The following is a 27,649-nucleotide window of genomic DNA, read 5'->3' as shown; positions in this document are numbered from 1 at the left end:
GAATCACAACTTACCTGAACAGAAATCTCTGCAGGAGCTGGTGCTGGGGTGGGAAAACCTAACCTGGACAAATTGATGGAATCTCCATGTGAGCAGTGCTAAGAGGTAAAAATCCAAGGAGTCTCACTCATGGGGAAACACCACACTTTTGTAAGTTTATCCTCCAGGTGCTCTACCAGATTTTCACAATGAAAAAGAGAGAAATCCCTCATCCTTCCGGCAGGGGAAGAGGAAAGGTAACCATTTTGAAATGCTCTAGAGCTAGCTGTTCTTCTTAACAAGACCTGCCCCCAGGAGACACTATTTTAACAGAGCCTAGAATGCTGGGGTTTTAACAGCCAAGTCCAACTACCTCCAGCCATCCTCTCCCACCTAAGGGTGGAGGGGGAAGATGACTGAGCATCACTGTTGAAGTTCACAGCTCAGGGCCACAGACTCACTGTAAGAGACCGAGCTCTACTCACAGGGTTATAGAAAACTTCCCCCAGTACCTATTACCACCACATTGCTAAAGGCCTAGTTACTAGAGTCCTTTAAACCAGCATGTCGTGTCTACCTTTTATCAAATAATCACAGGTCATATAAAAAAGGCAAAAAATACAGTTTGAAGAGACAAGCATCAGAACTAAAGTCAGACATGGCAGGGATGTTGGAATTAGCAGACTGGGAATTTAAAACAACTATGATTAATATGTAAGTGCTCTAATGGAAAAAGTAGATAAGATGCAAGAACAGGTGTATAATATAAGCAGAGAAGGATACTCTAAGAATCAAAAAGGAATCAAAAGTACTAACAGAAATGAAGTATGCCTATGAAGGGTTTATTAGTTGACAAGGCTAAGAAAGAGTCTCTGAATTTGAGGCTATGTCATTAGAAACTTCCAAAACTGAAAAAGAGAAAATAGACTAAACAAACAAAAACAAGAGGCCCTGGACGGTTGGCTCAGGGGTAGAGCGTCGGCCCAGCATGTGGAAGTCCCAGGTTCGATTCTTGGTCAGGGTACATAGAAGCGACCATCTGCTTCTCCACCTCTCTCCGTCCTGTCTCTGTCTTTCTCTTCCCTTCCCACAGCCAAAGCTCAGTTGGAGCAAGCTGGCACAGGGCACTGAGGATGGCTCCATGGTCTCACCTCAGGCACTAAAATAGCTTGGCTGCTAAGCAACGAGCAAGGGGCCCAGAGAGGCAGAGCATCGCCTGGTAGGGTGTTTGCTGGGTAGATTCTGGTTAGGGTACATGAAAGAGTCTCTCTCTCTCTGCCTCGCTGCTTCTCACTTAAGGAAAAAAAAACAAACAAACAACAAAAAAAACCAAGAACAGAATACCTAAGAACTGTGGGACAACTATGAAAAGTGTAACATGCAACTAATGTAAAACCAGAAGAAGAGAGGGAAAAAAAGCAGCAATATTTGAAGCAATAATGACAGAAATTTCCCTCAAATTAATGTCAGACAATAAACCACAGATCTAGGAAGCTCAGAAACAGAAGGAAGGAATGAAAGAAAGAAGGAAGGAATGAAAGAAAGAAAGAAGGGAGGAATGAAAGAAGGGAGGGAGGGAGAGAAGGAGGGAGGGAGGGAGGAAGGAAGAAAGGAGGGAAGGAGGGAGGGAGGGAGGGAGGAAAGGGAGGGAGGGAGGGAGGGAGGGAGGGAGGGAGGGAGGGAGGGAGGGAGGGAGGAAGAAGGAAGGAAGGAAGGAAGGAAGAAGGAAGGAAGGAAGGAAGGAAGGAAGGAAGGAAGGAAGGAAGGAAGGAAGGAAGGAAGGAAGGAAGGAAGGACGGACCAGGTAGTGGCACAGTGAATAGAATGTCAACCTGGGATGCTGAGAACCCAGGTTCAAAACCCCAAGGTCACCAGCTTGAGCATGGGATCATGTACATGACTCCACGGTTGCTGGCTTGAGCCCAAAGGACTTGAAGCCCAAGGTCATTGGCTGAGCAAGGGGTCACTGGTTCAGCTAGAGGCCCCTGGTCAAAGCACATATGAGAAAGCAATCAATGAACAACTAAGGTGTTGCAACAAGTTGATGCTTCTCATCTCTCTCCCTTCTTATCTGCCTGTCCCTGTCTATCTCTCTCTCTCCCTCTCTCTCTCTTTCTAAAAAAAAAAAAAGGAAAAAGAAGAAGGAGAAGAATAAATGCTAAAAATGCATCTAGGTATAATCACATTCATTCTTCAGAAAATCAAAAATAAAAGAAAAAATCTTGAAATAAGCCAGAGAAAATAAATACCTTAGTTATAGAGGAGAAAAGTTAAAAATAACATCTAACTTATTTTCAGATGGCATGTTAACAGAAGAGAGTAGAGTGAAATATTTAAAGTGTTAAAAGAAAACTCCCACAAACCTAGATTACGGTAGCCTGCTAAATTATCACTCAAAAGAAGAAAAAGAGACTCTCAGAGAAACAAAATATGAGGCAATTCTTTTGACAGTAGACCTGCATTGCAAGAAATATTAAAGGAAGTTCTTCAAAGAGAAAGAAAATGGCACAGACGCCTCCTGGCTGGGTAGCTCGGTTGGTTAGAGCATTGTCTCAACATGCAAAAGCTGTGGTTTGATCCCCAGTCAGGACACATACAGGAACAGATCAATACTTTTGTCTTATTCTCACTCTCCTATCCTCTCTCTCTAAATATAATAAATAAAATAATTTTAAAAACAGTTAACTCATTAACCTTTAATTAAAATATAAGAAAATGGCATAAGCCTGAAACAGAACTATATAAAGAAAACAACTTCAAAGAATTAACTAAAAATTTTTATTTTTCCTATCCTAATTGACCTAACAGATAAGTTGATAAGTTTGTTTAAAATAACAGGAATGATATATTCAATTATACATACTTATTACCTATGTGTGTATGTTTATGTATAAACAAAATGAATGACAGAATGATATAAAGGAATTAGAAATATTTCAGTATTAAAAGACACTTGCACTACCTATGATATGATACAGTGTGATTTGAAAGGAGACTTGGATTAGTAGAAATTTAAAGTGGAAACTCTTAATAAAGTAAAATCACTAATAAAAAAAGAAGTATCATGACATGAACGACAGTGAGGTGACTGCCAGGAGGGGGATGGTGGAGGAGGGCATGGGGCATAAACCGTAATGGATGGAGACTTGACTAGGGTATGAACACACAATACAGTGTACAGAGATGTGTTATAGACTTGTGCATCTAAAACCTGAATAACTATGCTGTTTAGTGTCCCCCTAATAAATTCAATTTAAAAGATGTATAATAGATATGCTAAGAAAGGAGAAAAAAGACAAAAGGCAGAAAAAGTATGAAGGACAAAAACAGAAACAAAGAATAAGGGCAACAAATAGAAAACAGTAACAAATACTATAGTTATTAATACAATTATAGCAATAATAATTTTAAACATCAATGGTCTAAGAGCACCAATCAAAAACAGAGATTATCAGAATGGATCAAAAAACAAGACCCAATTAAATATTGTGTAGAAGAAAGCCACTTTAAATATACTGCTCACAAAAATTAAGGGATTTTCCCAAAAGAATAGGAAGCAATAAAATATTCCCTAATATTTGTGAGCAGTATATGAAGACACATATAAATTAAAAGTAGAAGGATGGAGAAAGATATACCATGCTAACACAAATCAAAAGAAAGCAGGAGAAGCTACATTAGTTTCAGACAGAGCAGACTTCCAAGAAAGGAACTTTATCCAGGATATTACATAATGATAAAGGGGGTGAATACTCCAAAAAGACATAACAATCCTTAATGTGTATGCAGCTAACAACAGAGCTTCAAAAACTGAGAACCACATGGGGATTTAGATGAATCCACCATTGAGAACACCCTCCATCAGAAACGGACAGATCCAGCAGGCAGAAAATAAGGAACAATATAGTTTCACTCAACAGTACCATCAATCAATTAACTGGATATAATGATATCTATAAAGCAGCTACATCCAACCACAGCTGACTACACATTCTTCTCAGCTCACATGCAACTAAGCCCTCTGGTGCAGATGTCGACAGAAGAGAAGGCTGTGCAGGTGTGAGGAGGAGACATCTGGGAACTCTTTGGACAGTCTGCTCAACTTCGCTGTGAATCTCAAACTGCTCTAAAAAACTAAGTTTTTTAATTTTAAAAAATAGATAAACATGCCTATAAATAATATAAAACCATTGAGTGCTAAGTATAGTATTTTTTAATGGATCGGTTCAAATTAAAAACAAAACAAACAGAATAGACGGGAATAAATAAGATACAATTTATTAAGAACAAGAAATATAAAATCCTGCACTTAAGGTAATAAAAATTAACAAAATAAGTGACAAATGATAGGACCTAGAAATTAAAAATAGAATCCCTAGGAGGAGTTTAGTTGGGCAAGTTCAATGTGAGTTACCTGCCTGGTGTGGCTGCTAAGAACAGCTAGAGGCTTTCTCGACAGAAGTATCTGGCCAATGGTTTCCAATGCTCAGAAAACGTAAGACTCATCCAGGGAAATTTTATATACATCTGAGTTTATATGACTCACGATGGGGCCCGAGAACATTCATTTCTAAAAGGTATGTTAAGTGACTGACGAGCACTAAGAATCGCTCACTGTGTACCACCAACACTGGCCACCTATTAAATGTGAATGTTAAATATGAATGTACACATATTTTTTAAATGTTCTGTACACATGCAGCATCCTTCTTAAAATTTAGTTTGTGATTCTATGATCTTTAATAACCTTAATTTTTTTGATCTTTTTAAAAGGAGTTTCATTTAAGATGCTAAAAAAAATAATTTTTGACACATACACTGCAGTAAACTTTGGTAGTCTAAAAATTTTACTGATATCGACTATTTAGCCATTTTTTGACATACCAGACAAATGTGGAGCTTCTCTAGATATGCTCAGAGAACTATTTAAAAAAAAAAAGTGAACTCAAAAATCTATAGAAAAGAGTTTAACACTGATTTTTTTTTTAACCTGCAACTCAGGCAAATTGATAGATGTTTGATACCACGACTTGTTCAATTCCTCCCTTAATCTGTGTTTGTTAATCAGATGATAGTAATGAGAATAAAACACACGTTTCTTCAGTAGTCTTCTGAAAATGAATGAATCTACTATTCTAAAATTCAAGGTATTCCATTTAAAAAGCTCTGTAGGACCTGGCATTACTCAGACCCTTGGAGAACACAAGAAAGACAGCGCAGAGCAGAGCAGGCGAGGGGGAAACTGAGAGCCCAGAGCCCGGCCCAGCACGGACTGCATGCAGCACAGCTGAGTGAACCTCTCTTGCCTGACCTAGTTCAGTAATAAGACAGATCAGCAGGAGAGTAACGGAACTCTAGCTTGACACTGATGACTGACAGGAGCTGCAAACGAGCTGCTCAGTGCCGCAAGCGCCATTACCCTGTTTCAGTGTTTTCTACAGAGCTCTTGGGTTTCTGTACTTCACCAACACATCAAGGGGAAGCACTTACCATGATAATCCCCTTGGCCTGGCGGATTGTTTAGAATAATCTTCAGGCAACTGAAAGGTGTATAGTCTGTCCTCTTGCCTTCCTTCCCGAAACTGTGACGGATATTGTAGGAGTAGCCTTTATCAAACTGATTGGAGGAAAAAAGAGGAGACAGTCAGCCATACTGGACTAGTGCTGTCAGCAATGCCGGCTAGAATCAAAGAGCACAAGTGACACTGTCTAAAATAAATCGAGCATTGATGGGAAGACGTACATTCAGATCACATACCTCATTTGGGTCCTTTATAATACAAATAGTTTTTGTTAAGATGCAAAATTTATGAGAAACAAATTTCTTAGGTAGAAACAGCTGGGTTATGTTTACATTTGTAAAGATGAGGCGAATCCTTTCTTGAGAAGAATAATCAATTTGCCCATTTCTTGGTGTGATGTCAAATATTATACTAGAAGTCAGTCAGTTGAGCCTCTTCTCTACCTACCTTCTATCTCTCCCAGAATTCCCACATCCTGCCCATTGTACTTCCCAAAGGCCTGTTACCACCCTGACTAGCCCGCCCCTTCCTCTGGATTTTTGCTCTACAAAGCAAGTGGCCAGCAAACTCACCATGAGTGAATGAATTACTGCCATCGCCTCCCACCTGGAATTCCTGACTTTGTGTTTACATAAAACAAGCTAATGAGACAGAAAGGATTTTGAAATGGGTGGGATAGGAAGAAAAAAAGGAATTAACATTTATCGAAAGGCTCAGTGTCGTGGGACTAAGCTGTCCACTACTTAAAGTGGAAAAGATAATCAGAATAAGAGATGGGATAATACTGTGTCATCTTTCAGGTGAGATTTTAAAATTCGATTATAATTTTTATATAGTGAAAGGCACAGACCTCAAGTCTACAGTTTGATTGGTTTTGACAAATCACTGTACCCCACCAAGCGTCCCCGAACTACGGCCCGCGGGCCGCATGTGGCCCCCTGAGGCCATTTATCCGGCCCCCCGCCACACTCCCGGAAGGGGCACCTCTTTCACTGGTGGTCAGTGAGAGGAGCACTGTATGTGGCGGCCTTCCAATGGTCTGAGGGACAGTGAACTGGCCCCCTGTGTAATAAGTTTGGGGACCTCTGCATAACCCATAACCCACATCCCTCTCAAGAGATAGCACACTTCCATCAACCCAGAGTTCCCTGGTTCTTCTGTCTGCATTCTCCCCTCCCCACATCCAGAGCAACCACTGGTTGATTTTTGTCTCTGTAGTTGAGCTATTCTACAAGTTTATGTAAGTGAATCCTACTGTATAAAGTATTCGATGTCTGAGTTCTTTCACGTCTTTTTACATTTCTGAGATTTACTATATGCCCTTACATAGAGTAGTCTGTTCCTTCATTGCTAAGTAGTGTTCCAATATATGAACATATCAGATAGTTTATCTAGTCTCCTATTGGTGGACACCTGGGCTTTTCCAGTTTTGGGCTGTTATCAATAAAGCTGCCATAAACATTCTTATATGATTTTGTGGAGATATATATATATATATTATATAATATATATATTATTATATATATAATCTTTTTTTGACAGAGACAGAGAGGCAGAGAAAGGGACAGATAGACAGGAAGGGAGACAGATCAGAAGTATCAATTCTTCACTGTGGCATCTTAGTTGTTCATTGATTGCTTTCCCATATGTGCTTTGACCAGGCGGCTGCAGTAGAGTGAGTGAGTGACCCCATGCTCAAGCCAGTGACCTTAGGCTCAAGCTAGCGACCCTGGGCTTCAAGCCAGTGACCTTTGGGCTCCAGCCAGAGACCATGGGATCATGTCTATGATCCCACGCTCAAGCTGGTGAGCCTGTGCTCAAGCTGGCAACCCTGAGGTTTCAAACCTGGGTCCTCCACATCCCAGTCCAGTGCTCTAGCAACTGCACCACTGTCTGGTCAGGCTGTGGACATATATTTTTTATTTTTCTTGGATAAATACCTATGAGTGGAATTGCTGCCAACTACTTTTCCAGAATGGCTGTATACCCCCACCATCGATGCATGAGAGTTCCACATTCTCCCCAGAGTATGATGATTCTTTTAGCTAAAATGCCTGTGGAAGAAGTGGGTACTGCTATCTCCTTTTGCATTTCCCTGATGACTAATACTGCTGGGCACTTCTTTACACTTCTTCCCTAGCCAGTGTTGTGCCTTATTTGTGAACTGTGTATTCAAATCTTTTGCCCATTTAAAAAACTGGATTTTCTTCTTTAAATTATTCCATTGTAAGAATTCTTCATATTTTCTGGATCTAAGCCCTTTGTCAGATACAGGCAGACCTTGGAGATAATGCAGGTGAGGTTCCAGACCTCTGCAATACAGTGAGTATATAGCAACAGAGCAACTTGCAACCTTTTTGCTGGTGGAGGGTCTTGCCTGCAATTTATAATAAACACAACATCTGTCAAGCGCAATAAAGCAAGGTATGTCTGTGTAGGTGCTACAAATATTTTCACAATCTGTGACTTGTCTATCTTCTTGATATTCTGATAACATGAGCCAATAATTTTATTATTGATGAATCCCAATTTATCAACTCTTTTATAATAGCGCTCTTTGTCCTCTTTACAATAGGTTTCCGAAATCCTCTCCTATGTTGGCCTTTAGAAGCTGTAACGTTTTTGCTTTTAAGTCTAGGTAGGTCCTGACTCATCTCAAGTTAATTTTTGTGAATGGTATTTGGTAGGAGTTCAGGTTCTTTTTATTCCATTTAGGGGAGGCAAGATCTTTTTCCCTCTACTCTTCCAGGTTCCATTGCCAGGGTAGATTAAAAGACAGACAAGGGGGAAAAAGCATAATTTTATTACATATACATGTATAACACACACATGGGCATCTTACAAAGATATAAGACTCAAAGAGGTAGCCAGATGTTTGAGAATACAGACCCATTTTTATAAATGTATATTCCCTTTATTTAAAGGGGAAATTTATATTTTATTTTTAGGCAGTGAAGGAAGGTAAATTGTTTTTCTCGAATCTGCTGGTTCTTAAGCACCTTTAGCTTTAAATAATCCCTATGCCCAAGTGGCATACTTTGGGATGGCTTATTCTGGTACCCTTCATCCCCACGTGGATAAACACTTTTCCAACACCTTTGATGAAGACAAACGGCTTTCCCTTCCTTACGAAATCGCTCTGGTACCCTGATCAAATTTGAGCATAAATGTGTGGGTCTATTTTGGAGGCCATATTACACTATGGATCTACATGTCCATCGATCCTTTGGCCAGTGCCTCACTGTCTTCCTTATAAAGTGTTTAGAGTTAGGTCTCAAATTCAGATCATGTAAGTCCTCCTACTTTGTTCTTTTTCAGTACTGTTTTTGGCTATTCGATGTACTTGCATTTCCATATAAATTTCAGAATCAGCTTATCAATTATTATTTTTAAAAAAGGCTACTGGAATTTTCAATAATCATTACCTGATGGCTTCACAACTACCTATCTGCCCACAGAACTCTACAACCAGGGAAACAAAAGGCATTTCGAGGAAAAGAAAACTTTCAAAAAAGAAGACAAACTTTCAAACCGACATTAAATATCACTGGTGAAAACAAGAACGTTTAGAAGTTCCAGCAAACATCTTTTACAAACAACTTCTGTTTGTTTTGTAAGTCATAGACATTAACTATAGTCAGTCAATCACTTTGTGCAAACTTTTAGGTATGAACTGAATTTAAATAGATACGAGATTTCTGTATGTTCATCAGGAAACACCGAAAGAACTTTTTGGTCAGCTGTTCTGTTAAAGTAATGGAACAGCGACTCTGGAAAGGACAGGAAGTTTAATTAGCATGTTCCACCTCCCTCTTCTTTCCAATTTACCCAGCGACTGCTGGTGTATATATGCCTAAAATTTCTACCTCGCTAAGCTTTCAGACAATTTGCATATTTATCACACAAATAGCCCTCTCCAGTTCTCAGACTGCCAAACTCTTGTAATACTGCATAGAAGGTACATTTACTGCTAGCTGTTGTTCAGAGACTATGCTTTCAGTGTTCATACCCACAACTCAAAAGAACATCTCTACGTATTTATATGGGAACTGAGTGAAGAACACACTTTTCCATCTTGGCTCCTCCATCCCACTCCATCCAGTGACAGGAAATGCCAGAAAATCAACACCAGCCAAAACAGGTGGGTGAGTGGCAGTTTGCAGCCTCCCAAATTAGTCCTGATGTCCCAGCTGTGGTGCTGGAAACACACCAATCTGCATTTCTGTCAAAAGGAGCAGTAAATTATTTTCCGGGGCACCATGTTACCAGTAGAATCAAGAAAAGTGATAAAGCAGCCACATCTGTTTGTTTTTCTCCTGTAAATCTGTCTTTTGTCAGTCTAATTTACAGGGCCCCAGCTGGAGAACTGAAATAGAGGAAAAGAAGGATATTTTCCTCCCCTACAGTTTCGTCCAAAAAAGGCAGGACATATGTTCTCCCTCTTCACATCCTAATTCCTTTCCCCGTAGTCAGGGAGTTCTAGAGTAAGCAGATTTTCTTTCCCTCAAACTTCCCGAGGCCAGGTCAAGCTAAAATTTTCACATTTTGATTGACCACTTTGTTAGAAAATGAAAATGAAATAAATGCCAGAACCCACAGAAAAAGTATTAAATAAAATGACCGTACGTGCTCTAGTAAGGGTTAAACAGACCACTTTAAGTGAAGCCAACTGATCAAAGGAAACATCAGCTGCGCATCAGAAACACCCGCCATCAGCATCAGAGGAGAATGGCGGGCTGCGGTCCGGAATGCAGGGGTGTGGGCCAGGGCTGCTCTTTCCCATGCTCCCCTATACAGGACGGTACCCAGACAGACTCAGAAAACAAGATTTAAGGGTTCTCTGTGACCTGGCACTCTGTGGTCTACATCCTTCTCACTGTGTCTATTAGGTCAGCTATTAAATAAAGAATATCACTTATAAATACTTAATAGAGAATTGAATACAAATGCAATACTATTATTAGCAATAAAAATAAATACTTAATGAGGTTTCAATATGAATAGACATTACATTTCTATAGGTCTTTGGCAGTGACAAAATGCTGACTCCTAGTCCCTGTACTATAGAAGCTAGGTATCCCTATTTTATAAATGAGAGATTCAGGCTTCAAGAGGTTGAGTGAATAGTTATTTCAATTACTTAGAAATAAGTATGTCCAGTGGAAAAACTGAAATTAAAATCCTAGGCTTTTACTTTCTAGAAAATGCTAGAATATAATAGGTGGAGAAAAGACATAAGTTTAGCAACCACCCAGCTGCACGCTCCTTCCCTACTGTCACTCAGTTTCGTCGGGGACATATGAAAGTCGGAGTGAACCACAGCCAAACATAGTGTTTCTGATTCTAGTGAAAACCAGAGAAAACTGTCCACTCTTAAAAGAAACAGTAAGTCAAACAAGCCACTCGCATACCATTTTACTTGGTGTCTAATTCACAGTAATTTTAGAACTGCAAATAAAATGGCAAATTTGAAGTTACACATCTGAAATAAAAACAAACAAACCACTAAACAGTGTTTCTGCATGCTCTCAAATAACTGGCACACTTGGTGGTCCTCCTCCTATAACAGAGGTCCCCAAACTTTTTACACAAGGGGGCCAGTTCACTGTCCCTCAGACCATTGGCGGGCCAGACTATAAAAAAAACTATGAACAAATCCCTATGCACACTGCACAGATCTTATTTTAAAGTAAAAAAAACCCACAAAACGGGAACAAATACAATATTTAAATAAAGAACAAGTAAATTTAAATCAACCAACTGACCAGTATTTCAATGGGAACTATGCTCCTCTCACTGACCACCAATGAAAGAGGTGCCCCTTCCGGAAGTACGGCGGGGGCTGGATAAATGGCCTCAGGAGGCCGCATGTGGCCCGCGGGCCGTAGTTTGGGGACCCCTGTCCTATAATATACCGGTTAGAGGACAAACTCAGAAATAAGGGAGTCTGAAAAATGGAGAGGAACAAATGCAGAACACACTGTTGCTTACTCAACTGCCAACTCCATTTGAAGCATTAGTAAATTTAGCTTCCTTATCAGAATCATAAGAGCTGGGACAGGCTTTAGACATCATGTAGCACAGTGATTATGACATCGAGAGCAAGGAACAGAGGGTCGAACCCAACCAGCAAGGTGAGCTGGGTATAGAGCCCCGCACTGCCCATTTCTGGCACTTCTCACTCTGTCTGAAGACTTGATGCCCATCTCAAAGCCTGGTGGAGGGAGCTGCGCACTCAGTGTTCACTGGGTGGACCGCTAAGAATCTTTTCTGTGCTGTATGATCACTGGCTTTTCCCTACCAGGGGACTGAAAGCTAAACTTGTATTTATATTATGTTAACTTTCACTGACAAGAGGTTTTAGCAAATTCCTATCACTAAATACTGTTAACATATGTCTTAAATGGAGGCCTCAACAATTCAATCTGGAAGAAATGGGCTGGAGGACTTGCATAGGTCATTGTAATTGGCTATCTGCTCAGCTACCCTGCCTGATCTTAAGAAAGGGGCATATTTGTCGGGAGCCGATCCACTAATGCTGGCTAACTAGGTCACAGCAGGAGAAGATCCACAACTGCTGGTTGACAAAGTCACAGCAAAAGAAGATAGAGTCACCGCAGTAAGACCAACAGCTGCGGGTTGACAAAGTCACCGCAAAGGAAAGGCACAACGATACTTCCCCCTTTAATCTTTTGAATTAATCTGGCCTTATATTCCCCCCTTTTCTGGGTGTGTGCTATTATTTATGGCACAGGGATAATAGTACCATGCTTTCCCTGTAGATTTGTAGTAATTTCTTTGAAAATGAGACAGAAGGTGTAAGTTCCACAGAAAAGCCTGTAAGCCCCTTGAACTGGGCTCATAAACATAAGAGGCTGGCCATGATATCCCTCATAAAGGGTTAAGTTTGTAGGAGAATTTCTTCTTATTAATCATGTTAGAAAGAATATAGTTAGAACTTAGCTAGTATATGAATATAGTAAATAAATAAAGTTTAACTAGACATTAGAATCTTAGGTAAAGTGTAGTGGAGTGGCCTGTTGCATGGCCTTGGATAGGAGTGCAGCTGGCTAGTAAAGAATGTTTTGTTAAAAGACTTGTTTTGTCACTGAAGACAGTTGCTGGGCTTTTCTCAGTAAAACATTCTCATGAGATTTTTGCATTTTCCAAGAATAAGGAGAGGAATGTGGTGGGATTCATAGCAGCAATAGCAACTAATGCCTTCTGATATTATGTTGCTACTAGCTATCTTGCAGGAGCACTCTATGTATCTTTAAGTAAAAATTACTCTTTATACTATGTCAGTTTCTTAATAGCAAGCCTTTTGTAGTCTTGTGAGAAAAGAATTAGGACACTACATGAACTCAAGGCTATTTGCCTGAGCAAGCAGTGGTCCTCTGCTAGTCCTTGATGATTTCATCTGCTATCTCTTTCTGTGCCCTTGACTCACAACAAGAGTAAAATAGAGTTATTAATTAGTACTAATCTTTTAGAAGTTTGTACCAATATTATTATTACTATTGTATAACTGTACTTTGAATAACTTACCACCTGACTTGTAGCTTATAGATATGAATTAACTGTTATCTAGAAATATGTAACCATAGTGAAACTAAAACAATGATGTATTCAAAATATCATGTGATTGTAACTTAGTGTGTGTGTATAAAAAGTAAAGTTAGACCAGCCATTGGGGGAGATGCCTGGCAGTAAATGCTAACCAGAGAATAAAGAATTCGGCTCTCTCACTCGATTTTGCCGACGCCGTCTCCTCCTGTGGGACCCCTGGATCCTCCCCCCGGGGCTGGACCCCGGCACATATTAATGGCAGAACTCACAGCATCTCACCTGGCATGCATGTTTAAGGAAAGTGTACTTTACTCACTGATAACAACCACTGATATAACAGTGAAAATGTATTAAGGCTCTAGATATAATTTGTCCAAATTTGAAGACAGAAACCACAAACAGCCCTTCATTCACTAAAATGTATTTACTGAATCACATACTTAGAGCCTGAAAGACAATTTAGTAATTCTTACGAGATGCTCAATTTGATCACTGTCTTACTGGGAGGAAAAGAGCCAGCATAACACAACCACCACCAGGAAAACCCTAGTTGCTGGCTGGCTGATGCTGAATGCGCTCGTCCAAGACGAGATGGCTCAGCGGGAATAAACTGGTCTTTTCATTCACTGAAAAAAACAACAAGGGAAGTAAACAAAAAACATCACCCAAGCCTGCAAGTGACTGCACAGAAGTTTGCTGATGACAGCTTCTCATCTCTAAGGAAAAGGCTCCCTCGTCTTTACAGATAGAATAGACTTTTATAATAAAAATTAAATGTACATTTATTTAACTTTTGCTAGATTAGTTAAATTTATATACTCTTTTTCCTAGAATATTTTTGTCAATTTTTGGACAACTTTAATCCATGGTATTTCCTATAACTGAATTTCTATTGTTATGAAATTTTAATGATATAGCTTTATCATTAAAAAAATGTTTTAAGATACTACTCACAACGATAAATACAAATATATACATGCACATACATATATATAGTATATTATACACACAGATACATACACACATATATGTAATAATCCTAAGTTTTGAAAAGCTATCAGGATGATTACAAAAAATATAATTCCCTAATCCCAATTACAAATGTTAAGAAATATCTAAACATTTTTCTTATTAACATTTAAATAATTATATATATCTCGATATATTTCAGTATGTTTCTGGGTACATAAAGGTCAAAATTTTCATATACTCCTGGTGACATATACTTTTTATAAACATATTTGTCCTGTGTAATGCTTTTCTCCTTATACTGAATTTTGTATAATATTAATATTTTCAGTTCAGTTTTTTTTTTTTGTTCTATTTGCTGGTATTACTTTCCCCACCTTTATTGCTAATGTTTCAGTGTCAGAATGTTTTGAATAAATTGCAATGGGTAATTGGTTACCCATGACCACCCCCTAGTGGTTAGTATAGCATATGAAAATACACATTTTTCTAAGAATGCCAAAAATGAATCAGAATCTCCACACACCAAAAAAGATGTTTAGCATACTTTAGCCTCTATCATAATTATAAAATTAGCTCCAAAATAACTCAAAAATGAACTGCTAAAAGAATTAAATGATTTGCCCAAAGTCACCAGTATATTTCACTTATTAGATTATAGGTCATCTTCTAGTCATCTAAGTCAGCAACATAAGAGATAACCAAAAGAAAAAATTAGGTTAGGGTTATGGGCTGAGACTAGCATCACACTGCCAGCTTTCCTGGGTCTCCAGCAGATCATGGGACTTCCCAGTCTCAACAATCATAAAACTGAGTGAGCCAATTCCTCATAATAAAGAAATAAACAAAATTTTAATCTATCTTACAAATTAGCAAATATATATAGTATAAATCAGGGTAGTCAACCTTTTTATACCTTCCGCCCACTTTTGTATCTCTGTTAGTAGTAAAATTTTCTAACCACTCACCGGTTCCACAGTAATGGTAATTTATAAAGTAGGGAAGTAACTTTACTTTATAAAATGTATAAAGCAGAGTTACAGCAAGTTAAAGCATATAATAATAATTACTTATCAAGTACTTTATGTTGGATTTTCACTAAGTTTGGCAGAATAAATCTTTATAAAACAACTTACTAGAGTTAAATCTATCTTTTTATCTATACTTTGGTTGCTCTGCTACCACCCACCATAAAAGCTGAACGCCCACTAGTGGGCGGTAGGGACCAGGTTGACTACCATTGTTATTGTAAACATAAGAAATTTTCGAGGTGGCAAAATGGCGATGGAGTAGGTGGACATACCAACTTCCACCTCCCATAACCAAAGTGGATTACAACTTAATTTTAAGAACCATCATCTGGAAAAATCACCTTTGGACTAAAATAAGAGGACTCTTCAAACAAGGAACACCAAAGAAGCCGCATGGAGACTGGTAGGAAAAGCGGAAACGCAAGAGGGCTACCCAGCTCCAGGGAGTGAACAGCAGCCCAAGAGAGACTCGTGTGGCAGGAAGTGAGTTTAGCAGAGAGGGGAGGGTCCTGAACCCCAGGAACAAAGCCCCAGCCTGCAGCCCCAGAGACTAGAAGAGGTGTATGGACAGTATTTAGCTGTGAAACAAGTCAGGATACTTACTGGTTGTGAGAAAGAGACAGATTTCTCAGACCAAGGATTCTTCTTAAAGGGACTACACAGAAAACCTCTTCCACAACCACTCACCCGGGGCACTGGGGACAGGGAGAGATGAGTCGACCAGAGTAGCAGGAAGAGAGTGTAAATCTACAAGGCACTTTGAGGGATAGCCACCCTAAACCATAGGCTGAGTCACCCCCCAAATCTAAGGTGAATTCCCCCTGGAACCAGCAATAACAGCAAAGGGAAGTAGGACACCAGCCAAACAAGCTCTCCCGGGGCACTCAGAGCTGAGTTGCTTAGAAGGAGGGAGACTTCAGGAATACAGTCTTGAGTGCTAGGGTCTGAGCTGTAGTGCCCCCACCCACACAGCTCAGGGCTCGCCGGAGGGCGGGCAGCAGCAGGACGTGGAAGCATGGTCCAGTCAGCGGAAGTGGAAGCCAGGCCAGCCACAACGGAGGCCCAGTGTGAGCTCAGTCCCACCCAGCGGGGGTGGAGAGGACACACAAAAGTGGTCCAGCCGGCTGCAGGGCCAGGAAAACAAGAGCGGTCCTGCCTGCATTCCAGACCACAGGGCAAAGGTGAAAGCCTGGGAACTGCAGAGACCCCCAGCTGAGCTTGGGCACACAGCCCCGCCAGGCCAGCAAAGCCAGGGTTTGCAGCCCAATATGCAAGCACAGCTCTGCCCGCAGGGGTGGGGGAAAGCCTGGGAACAGGCAGAGACATGCAGCTGAGCATAGGGGTGCAGCCCTGCCTGCGGTTCCAAGGCTTGCAGCCCCAGGCGCGGTGCACAGCCCATCCCACAGCGGTGGGGCAGGCCCCAGCCCAAAGAGGCTTGTAGACCCGGGCACATGAACACAGCCCCTCCCATGGAAGAGAGACAGAAACTGCAGCAACTGCTGCAGCCAGCTGGCCAGGACAATGCTAATACCGAAACGCACGAGGCAGTGGCAGAGGAGGTAGCAGGCCTGCAGACAGACCACACCTAGGGAACACAGAGGCCACACCCATTGGACTTCAGAGGCCACACCCTTCTTATACACAGACAAAATGGGAAGGGAGAAAAGCAACCCAAATGAATCAAGAGAAATTCCCAGAAAAGGACTTGAATGAGTCAGATATAATCAAATTACCAGATGCAGAATTTAAAATAATGATTGTTAGGATGCTCAAAGATCTTAGAACAACAATAGATGAACATAACGAACACCTAAATAAAGAGATTGCAAGTATAAAAAAAGGACATTGGAATAATAAAAAAGAATCAGTCAGAAATGACAAATACAATATCAGAAATGAAGATGACAATGGAAGGAATTAAAAGCAGGATGGATGAAGATGAGAATCAAATCAGCAAGTTAGAGGACAAGATAAATGAAGACACGGAAGCAGGCAGCAAAAAGAAAAGAAACTCAAAAAGTCTAAGGAGCCTGACCTGTCGTGGCGCAGTGGATAAAGCGTCGACCTGGAAATGCTGAGGCTGCCAGTTCAAAACCCTGGGCTTGCCTGGTCAAGGCACATATTGGAGTTGATGATTCCTGCTCCTCCCCCCCTTCTCTCTCTCTGTCTCTCTCTCCTCTCTAAAATGAATGAATAAAATAAAATAAAAATTTTTTAAAAAGTCTATGGAAACCCTAAGAGAGCTCTGTGACAACATGAAGAGAAATAACATCCACATCATAGGGTTTCCTAAAGAAGGGAAAAAACAAGGGATAGAGACTTTGTTCAGTCAAATCATAGCGGAAAACTTCCCTAAACTGATGCAGTAAAAAGTCACACAAGTTCAAGAAGAACAGAGAATTCCATTAAAGAGAAACCAAAAAATATCTACACCAAGACACATAATAATTAAAATACCAAAGCTAAGAGATAATATTAAAAGGTGCTAGAGAAAAAAAGGCAGCCCCATAAGGTTGACATCTGACTTCTCAACAGAAACACTTGAGGCCAAAAGGGAATGGCAAGAAATAGTTAATGTAATGCTGAACAAGAACTTACAACCAAGACTTCTTTCTCTAGCAAGGCTATTGTTTAAAATTGAAGAAGAAATAAAAAGATTCCCAAACAAAAAAAATCTCAAGGAATTCATTACAACCAAACCAATGCTGCAAAAAATGTTAAGGGGCCTGTTGTAAACAGATCAAAGGGGGAAAAGAATACAGCAAACAAGGAATACAGCTTTAAAGAATAAAATGGCAATAAACAACTATATATAAATAATAACCTAAAATGTAAATGGATTAAATGATCCAATCAAAAGACATAGGGTAGCTGCATGGATAAGAAAACAGGACCTGTACATATGCTGTCTACAAGAGAGACACCTTAAAACAAAAGATGCACATAGACTGAAGGTAAAAGGCTGGGAAAAAATATTTCATGCAAATGGAAATGAAAAAAAAGCTGGGGTAGGAATACTTATATCAGACAAAATGGACTTTAAAACAAAGGCTATAGTAAGAGATAAAGAAGGTCACTACATAATAAAGGGAGCAATCCAACAGGAAGATATAACCATCATAAATATCAACGCACTTAATAGAGAATCTATGACAAATCCATAGCCAACATCATACTCAATGGGCAAAAATTAAATGCAATCCCCTTAAGATCAGAAACAAGGCAGGGGTGCCCCCTTTCACCACTCTTATTCAGCATAGATCTGGAAGTCCTAGCCACAGCAGACAAGAAGAAATAAAAGACATCCAAATTGGAAAACTGTCATTATTTGCAGATGATATGATATTGTATATAGAAAACCCTAAAGTCTCAGTCAAAAAACTACTGGACCTGATAAATGAATTCAGCAAAGTGGCAGGATATAAAACAAATACTCAGAAATCAGAGGCATTTTTATATACCAACAATGAACTGTCAGAAAGAGAAATTAAGAAAACAATCCCCTTCACTATTGCAACCAAAAAAATAAAGTATCTAGGAGTAACTTTAATCAAGGAGATTAAGGACTTGTACTTGGAAAATTATAAAACATTGATAAAAGAAATCAAGGAAGATCCAAACAAGTGGAAGCATATATTGTGCTCATGGTTAGGAAGAATAAACATCCTTAAAATGTCTATATTACCCAAAGCAATTTATAAATTCAATGCAATACCAATTAAAATACCAATGACACACTTCAAAGATATAGAACACACATTCCAAAAATTTATATGGAACCAGAAAAGAACACGAGTAGCCTCAGCAATCTTAAAAAGGAAGAATAAAGTGGGAGGTATCATACTTCCTGATATCAAGTTATACTACAAGGCCACTGTACTCAAAACAGCTTCGTACTGGCATAAGAACAGGCATATAGATCAATGGAATAGAACAGAGAACCCAGAAATGAACCCACAGTTTTATGGACAACTGATATTTGACAAAGGAGGTAAGAGCATACAATGGAGTAAAGACAGCCTCTTTAATAAATGATGTTGGGAAAATTGGACAGCTACCTGCAAAAAAAATGAAACTAGACCATCAACTTATACCATTCACAAAAATAAACTCAAAATGGATAAAAGACTTAAATGTAAGCTGTGAAACCATAAACATCTTAGAAGAAAACATAGGCAGTAAACTCTCCGACATCTCTCGCAGCAATATATTTGCTGATTTATCTCCACAGACAAGTGAAATAAAAGACAGGATAAACAAATGAAATTATATCGAACTAAAAAGCTTTTGCACAGCTAAAGACAATAAGAACAGAATAAAAAGACAAACTATACAATGGGAGAACATATTCGACAATACGTCTGATAAGGGGTTAGTAACCAAAATTTATAAAGAACTTGTAAAACTCAACACCAGGAAAACAGAAGATCCAACCAAAAATTGGCGAAAGAAATGAATAGACACTTCTCCAAAGAGGACATACAGATGGCCAATAGGCATATGAAAAAATGCTCAACATCACTAATCATTAGAGAAATACAAATTAAAACCACAATGAGATATCACCTCACACCAGTCAGAATGATGCTCATCAACAAAAGCAACACAGAATAAGTGCTGGCGAGGATGTGGAGAAAAGGGAACCCCCCTCACTGCTGCTGGGAATGCAGACTGGTGCAGCCCCTGTGGAAAACAGTATGGAGATTCTTCAAAAAATTAAAAATGGAACTGCCTTTTGACCCAGCCATCCCACTTTTAGGAATATATCCCAAGAACACCATAGCACTGTTTCAAAAGGAGAAATGCACCCCCATGTTTATGGCAGCATTGTTCACAATAGCGAAGATCAGGAAACTGTACAAGTGTCTGTCAGTGGACGAGTGGATTAAAAAGCAGTGATACATATATACAATGGAATACTATGGGACCATGAAAAAGAACAAATCTTACCTTTTGTGACAACATGGATGGACCTGGAAACTATTATGTTAAGTGAAATAAGCCAGGCAGAAAAAGAAAAATATCATATGACCTCACTCATTTGAGGAATCCAATGAACAATGTGAACTGAGGAACGGAATTGTGACAGAGGAGAGATCAAAGGGACCAGAGGAAAAGAGGACAGAGGGAAAGGCGGATGATAGGATGGGATAAACCTGAAGGGAAGGGGGGAGGGCACTAAAAAAAAAAAATTAGGTTAGATTTTAAAAGCTAGCAATAAATGATAGATGAATGTGTGACATCCCAAAAGGACAAATGGCACAAGATAAAGTTTTAATTTACAGTCAAATTGTTCCTCTACAATTTCAGGGACAAACTGAAGATCTGTTTTTTGCCTTCTGTTATAGGCAAATGTTTGGTTTCTCTTCAAAGGTTAGAAGCCAATAGCTTCCACTTAGACTAAATTTCCTCAGGCTGTGTCTGAAAGAGATCAAAAGAGAAGTACACAAAATATTTTATCAAGAATTAGAAAATGCATGTTGGGTGAGAGCTAGCTAATTTACTTGTAAAGAGAATTTACAAGGCTTTTGGAGAACAGGTTGATTCTAGGGCCAAGGCAGGAAAAACACAAGCCTGGAGCCTCTTGTGTTGCAAGAGAGGACATGCTCAGAGAGGGTGGGGCATGTCAGAGGGCACTGAGACCACCTGACAGAGCTCCCAAAGGCCGGAGCTGACACAATGTGAGTAACAAAATAAACAACAATAGCACTGAACTATACAGAATAAAATGTTTAATTCATAGACTATCCATGAGTGCATACTGATACAAGTACACTGTAACTGAATAAATAAATGGGGGAAGGGGACAGCTTTTCCTTACAGAAGAACCCAATTAATAAACACAGAAGGACAGGGAAGGGAAAATAGCCATTACAACATCATAGTAATAACAGCTGCAGACAAGGCCCACCAAGAGATGCCAGATTAGTAAGCAGGGTATTTATACAGTCTAACAGTATCCCCCCAAGACATTTGGGGGGGACACAGTAACTCCACAGTGGAGATACCCAGCGATGCCACTGTAATCACGTGATTGAGGTTACTATCACTAGTGATTAGCTAGGTTGATATTATACGCCTCTGCTACTGATGCAGTCAGGAGGGAACGCCACCTCTGGGGTATTCTTGCCAAAAAATGCATAACCTTAATGTAATCCGGAGGTAACAGTGAATGAACCCAAAGTAAGACATAGTCTATTAAAAAAAAAACTGATCAGTACCCTTCAAAAGTATAAAGGTCGTGAAAGACAAGGAAAGACTGAGAAACTGTCACAGACTGTAAGAAAGTAAGAAGACACGACAACTAAATGCAATGTGTAATTCTAGAATGAATCTTGGAACAGCAAAAGGACATTCTTGAGACAGTTGGTGAAATGTGAATAAGGTCTCTAGTTAATAGTATCGTACTCTTGTTAACTTGTTGATCTTGACAACTGCATAATAGTTTGTAAGATTTAATATTAGGGACAACTGGGTGAAGTGTTTATGGACTTCCTGGTACAATTTTTGCAATTTCGGGGGAAGTCTAGATTTCTTAACAATAGAAAGTTTATGTGCTGGGCAACGGACTAGGCATAACAGATTATTTTATTTGGTTCTCCTAACAACCCTGCAAGATTGGAGTCATTGTCCTCCTTTTACAGCCTGGAAAATTGAGGCCTAGACGATTCAGTAAAACACTGTGTCAGGACTGAAATCGTTTTATGATTTGTTCCTGTTCTTTCTACCATGTTATGACAAACACATGTAAATGCATCTGTCACCAGGAAACACAGGCCATTTCTTCTGGAACTAGATTAAAATTTGAAAGTGGCAACAATAATGGGCACACATACAATCAACAGTTCAAATGCTACAGAAACGCTCACCTGAAACCTTTGTGCTGTTATTGATCAATGTCACCCTGTTTAATTTTCTAAATAAAATTTTAAAAAATAAAATAAAAAATAGCTTCTGCTACTAGAATTTAGAAATAATTTTCAATTTGCTTAAAATATGCTGGTGTGAGGGAGGGAAACTAAAAGGTTTTCTCACATACTAATAAAGAGCAAATTACTGTAATATATATTTAAAGCCATCTTAATTTATTGTAACACCTCACAAGTCTTACAGAAGTCTACACATCACACATGGCTATGTTCCCAATATAAAGTATAAGAAAGGCTGATATGTTACAAAGGTTGTTCAACTTCAACAGGCATAAGTGTTTTCTTATATAGTTCAAAGATACCTAGAACAGAAAACTTTTTTTTTTTAATTCAGGGAGAGGAGGGGAGACAAAGACTCCCACATGCGCCCCAACAGGGATACACCTGGCAAGCCCACTAGGAGGCGATGCTCTGCCCATCGGGGTGTTGTTCCGGTGCTCAGCAGCCCAGCCCTTCTTAGCACCTGAGGCAGAGGCCACGAAGCCATCCATCCTCAGTGCCAGGGGGCTAACTCACTCCAATAGAGCCAAGGCTGCAAGAGGGAGGGACGGAGGGAGAGAGAGAGAGAAGTGAGAAGCGAGAAGCAGAAAAGCAGAAGGGTGGAGAAGCAAATGGACACCTCTCCTGTGTCACCTGACTGGGAATGGAACCCAGGACTTCCAGATGCTCAGTCGATGCTCTACCACTGAACCAACCAACCAGGGTCTCGAACAGAAAACTTAAATTAATTTTCAGACTTATTTTTGTGTTTTTTTTCCTTGCAACATTATACCACTTACCTATATAACCAACATATAAATATTATTTAATATACAAAACTCCAGGGAAATACCTGAGAAATAATAAAATATTCATGACAGAAGAGAAATACTTCCCCCTCTCCCCTTTTATTGATACATTACTCACAGACATCAGAATTAAAGCCTCAAAACAAAGTGGCTGCTTTCTTGTAACCAAATATAACTAAATTGAATTACTGATGGATTGTGTTCTCAGCCATGCAGGAAGATGGCTCTGACAAGGGAGGGCTGTGTAAACTTATTGTATACCTTCAGGATATCTGTTTGCTTCTCAACTTTGATGTGCTATCTCATTAAGAAACTGAATGCATTTTGCCATGCTGTTCTTCTGAATTAACTATAAGGGGCATGCAAAGAGAAAAGGATGACAGATACACCAAGGAAATGCTTTTATTTTCAATTCCACCCACTCCAAAAAAAATTAAGCACAGATTTTGAAATGTTAGAAGATAGTTTAAATAGTGCAACAAATCTTTTATATGTTCATTAACTGGAATTCAATTTAAAAATTAATATATCAATGATATATTATAATGAACATGGTCTAAGGGGAGAATATTCTGCCTACTGAGTAAAGATTAAATCAAATAGTTTGAGACATTTCAAAACACAGTTTTTGGGGGTCTGTTCAAAACAAAATGTTAAAGTCTGTAGTACATTACTCAAGAAAAATAAAAACAAAACTAAATAAAAAACACATAATTTACATTAAACTATGAATATGAAAACTGTCATTATCTATATCTTATATACACTTCTCATCCTTCTAAAGAGTGAATTTTCAAACCATACCACTGAAGTATGTAGAGACAGTTAACTTATTACATTTCCTGATGGATACCTGAGTAACAGCAAATCTGAAACTCCAATCTAGCTCTGCTGAGTCCCTATCCAGAGCTCATTCACTGAATCATAACCCGTCTGGGCTATTTACCATGTGTAGTGAAGGATACAGAATAGCTTGTCACAATGTATTACAAAGGGCAAATACATCATAGTTGTGTTCAGCAGGCTACCAGACTCCATTTTCATATCTGGGTACATTTTAAAATTCAATAGATAAAAATCACCATTTGGTACTATAGAAATTACTGCCTTGTTTATTGGCTCTATTATCTTGACACAGACAGAGAGACAAAGAGATCTTGGGCTAGGTCACACATTCAAGATCTCTACCTATTATTTCTAGATGCAAAGCAGATAAAATCTTTATTCATAAGGAGCTTGATTTATTTATTTTTTTTTAGTGAGAGAGCAAGAAAGATTAAGGGAGGGGGTCAGAAGTAGACAGACAGACAGGAAGGGGGGGCCTCCAGCCAAGCCAATGACATTGGGCTTCAAGCCAGCAACCTTGGGGCCTCGAACCTGGATGCTCAGCATCCCAGGCCAATGCTCTATCTACCACACAACCGCCTGCTCAGGCAACAGCTTGGTTTAAACATGTTTGGATGTCTACTTGGCATCAAATGGCCATGAAGAGTAGGCATTTGGATTGATGTGAGTCTATAGTTGCTTAGACAACCCAGGAGAATGCAATCCCCCGGAAGATAGGAATTGTCTATTTTGTTAACTTCTGTGCCTTTTGCTCCTACAATGATGCCTGGCACATACCAGTGGCTCTGTAAATATTAAATGGGACCAAATGCAATTGCCATTACATCACATATTGTTGACCTACATGAATGGCAATTTCTGATGGTTTCATCTAATACTTATCGAATAAATACAATGGCCATTTTATGAGTAACAGATTATTTCTCTAAAGTCACAGCAGAACCGGAAAAAACTCAGTCTTCTGAGTTCACTTTTATGCTTAATCCATTACATCATGTCTCTATCACCAACTATTGTATATAGAAATACTACGTATGTGTGCTTTTAAGTATGTTCTTACGGTATTTATTTATATTATGGATTTCCCTTAACTTAACTTTTTCTCTGTTATGTCATATTTAGAAACTTTTTTTTTTAACAAGGGTAGGGGAGAGGCAGGGACAGACTGACAGGAAGAGAGAGAGATGAGAAGCATCAATTCATAGTTGGTACACTTTAGTTGGTCATTGATTGGTTTCTCATAGGTGCCTTGACCAGCACGGGAGTTGGGGGGGGGGGTGCTCCAGCCGAGCTACTGACTCCTTGCTCAAGCCAGTAACCTTGGCTTCAAGCCAGCAACCATGGGGTCATGTCTGTGATCCCACGTTCAGCCAGCGACCCCATGCTCAAGATGGTGAGCCCAATCTCCAGCCGGCAACCTCGGGGTTTCAAACCTGGGTCCTCAGCATCCCAGGCTGGCGTCTATCCACTGCACCACCAGCTAGTCAGGTACGTTTAGAACCTTTTAAAGAAAAATCCCATTGCTTGTAATTTTACTGAGATAGTTACCTAGATCATCATGTGAAATACCTCTTCTCCTAAAACACACACAAATATACATACACACACACACAATCTTTAAAAAAAAAAAATATATATATATATATATATATATAGTGCTGCAAATTATCCCACTGCTACAAAAATTTCTTGAGTAGCTATCTTTGCCAGTTTATCATGTCATAAATTTGGCACTTACTATACATTATCATTTTCCATTCTGTTTTACCAAGAGAAGCTGTTCCTGAAATAAGAGCTCTAAGTATATGTTAATTTCAACTGAATGATTTAAATGACAAAGTAATAAACAAACAAAAGTAAAAGCTGGAGATAGCTGTAAAGAAATCTAAAAATGGTGCTCTGACAATTTCTAGACTCACAAATCTACTAGCCACTTAGTAAGTAGGTCAATTTTCTTCAAACTCTGAGTGCCACCTTGTTGTCCCATACAGCATACAAATGAGCAGCACAGGAATGGAAAACAGTGTACGCACAAAATTACAGAAGTAATATTTTGATGTGCAGCTTTAAAGAGTAATTTGTTGAATATGAATAATTCTTAAATCAAGTTGATACAGTTAATTTGTTCCTGGAGAAATAAAAGCACAATATCACTTTTGAAACTTTAGTAGGCAATAATGAGAACCTTTCCATCAAGTAGCTACTAATACATGATTTACTTATATGCTGAAGAATGAGTTTATCCTATAACAATAAACAATTCGCATTTCCTAAGTCTTGCTGCTCTGACTTCTATGTTAGGCATGCACATACCCCATCCTGTGGTTTCAGTTTCTCTGAACTGGATTAAATCCAACTGGACAATGAGTGGTGACAGCTGGATTTCTCTCCTTGTCCTTAAATCTCTCTGCCTCATGCCTACTATCATTGATAGTGAGGATCTTCAAAAATTTGATACTAAATTCCATAGGTATGCATAATAAAATTGCATATAAATGTATAATGAGCTGTTAAAACTCAATTCCTTAAAGGTTCAGAGGATTATTATCTACTCTTCCCTGCTGTTATGAAAACATATCCTGCAAAATTACGCTGCTACCTGACCAACTAGCCCAAGCTGTTTAGCTCCTAAATTGAGGTGACACAATGTGCAAGGGAAAGTCACCTTAATTCCACTAACAGAAAAAAATGTGCTAAAGCCCATCTATCTCAGCTGAGCCTTCATTCAATATTGAAACAAGTAATCTCAAATTCCGTGGTTTTGGCTGCCGCTCAACACTATTCCACTTAACTGGGGATTGAGCAAAGCAAAATGAAAAGAAGCTTTAATCTGGCTTTTCTTCTCTTTTTGCTATACGACACTGACAGCACCTTGTTCATTAATTAAACTTTTTTTCCTTAAAGAAATTGACTGCAGAGTACTACTTTGGACATTGAAGAAAGAAGCAGAAGATAAAAGGCATGGTTTTAAAAATTCTAGTTAGAAATGCAAAATATTCATAAATGATAAGGCAAATGTAGAGAAGCATTTCAACAGATGCAGAGTGACGGGACGCAAGAACCAGGGGTGGCCGGGGACCCCTCACACAGAGAACACTAAGCCCAGACGGCTCCCTGCTGGGACTCAGCGCCCACAGGCTTGCTCAGTTTGCTTATCCCCCTAAGGAAATGGAGTTACGAATTTAAATTTTTAGAAACTATGAACCCAGTTAAGACTGACTATAAATTTGCCAAGTTTGCTGGAATCCCCCAAAATAATTTTTAATTTTTGTGATCCTGACTTTCATTGTGTTTCTTGCTTAAGCAGAGAATGAATGCATTCACTACTGTGTGCAATGTCTGCCTATAGTCAGGGTAGGGAGATCATGGTAGGGGAATCTGTAATTCTTTCTCATTGCCTGATTGATATGTATGCACTTTTTGCTTTGATACTAATTTAAAGAAGACATGTCATTTCCAATTTGCCATCTTAAAGCAAAATAATAATGCAGCAAAAATCTAAGTTTATGCAAAATCTTCTGACAGAAATGACAGGTGATGTAAAGGGAAATGATTGAAAGGTAAATAAATGAGAAAATGCTTTTCATGTATTTTTTATTTGGGTTTTTGATACCGCAGTACACAAGAACTAGAGGAATACTGGCTTTCATTATGTAAATAAATTTTCTTTTCCCAAAAAATTCTATGTATAAATTGCCAATATGAATATCTTGGGGGCAAAAAACTATAGAGAAATGACACCAGTCTAAAGGTAACTTCAATTTTTTTTTTTTTAATGCTCCTCAGCTTTACAACCTAAATATAACAAACTTTATAGTTTCCTGAAGTCTCCACTAAAAACTGACAACTGGTATAAACTAGATCTTCTCCTTCCTCAGGAAATGGTGATTCCAACTCCCAAATTAAACAGTAATCCACATTCCAACAGTTGTGGTTTATTTCCTGGCAAAGAAAAGTTATTTTCTAACTATAGCAACAGTTCTCTTTTATTGAGGTTTTACTCTCCTCTGGATCCT

The 27,649-nt window shown here is 39.1% G+C and overlaps 1 protein-coding gene across 2 annotated transcripts in view; it reads right to left on the bottom strand.

Annotated features, from left to right (window-relative positions):
- Positions 1-27,649, bottom strand: part of PRIM2 (DNA primase subunit 2) — a 320,146-nt gene that overhangs the window by 40,793 nt on the left and 251,704 nt on the right. For both annotated transcript variants that reach the window (XM_066252987.1, XM_066252980.1), the window contains exon 11: positions 5,470-5,596. In XM_066252987.1, the coding sequence (XP_066109084.1) occupies positions 5,470-5,596 (127 nt within the window). The remainder of the gene's footprint in view (positions 1-5,469; positions 5,597-27,649) is intronic.

This window comes from Saccopteryx bilineata, chromosome 1, assembly GCF_036850765.1.
Source record: "Saccopteryx bilineata isolate mSacBil1 chromosome 1, mSacBil1_pri_phased_curated, whole genome shotgun sequence".
Classification (NCBI taxonomy): domain Eukaryota; kingdom Metazoa; phylum Chordata; class Mammalia; order Chiroptera; family Emballonuridae; genus Saccopteryx; species Saccopteryx bilineata.
The sequence above is the reverse complement of the archived record's forward strand: the minus strand, read 5'-3'. Positions and strand labels throughout refer to the sequence as shown.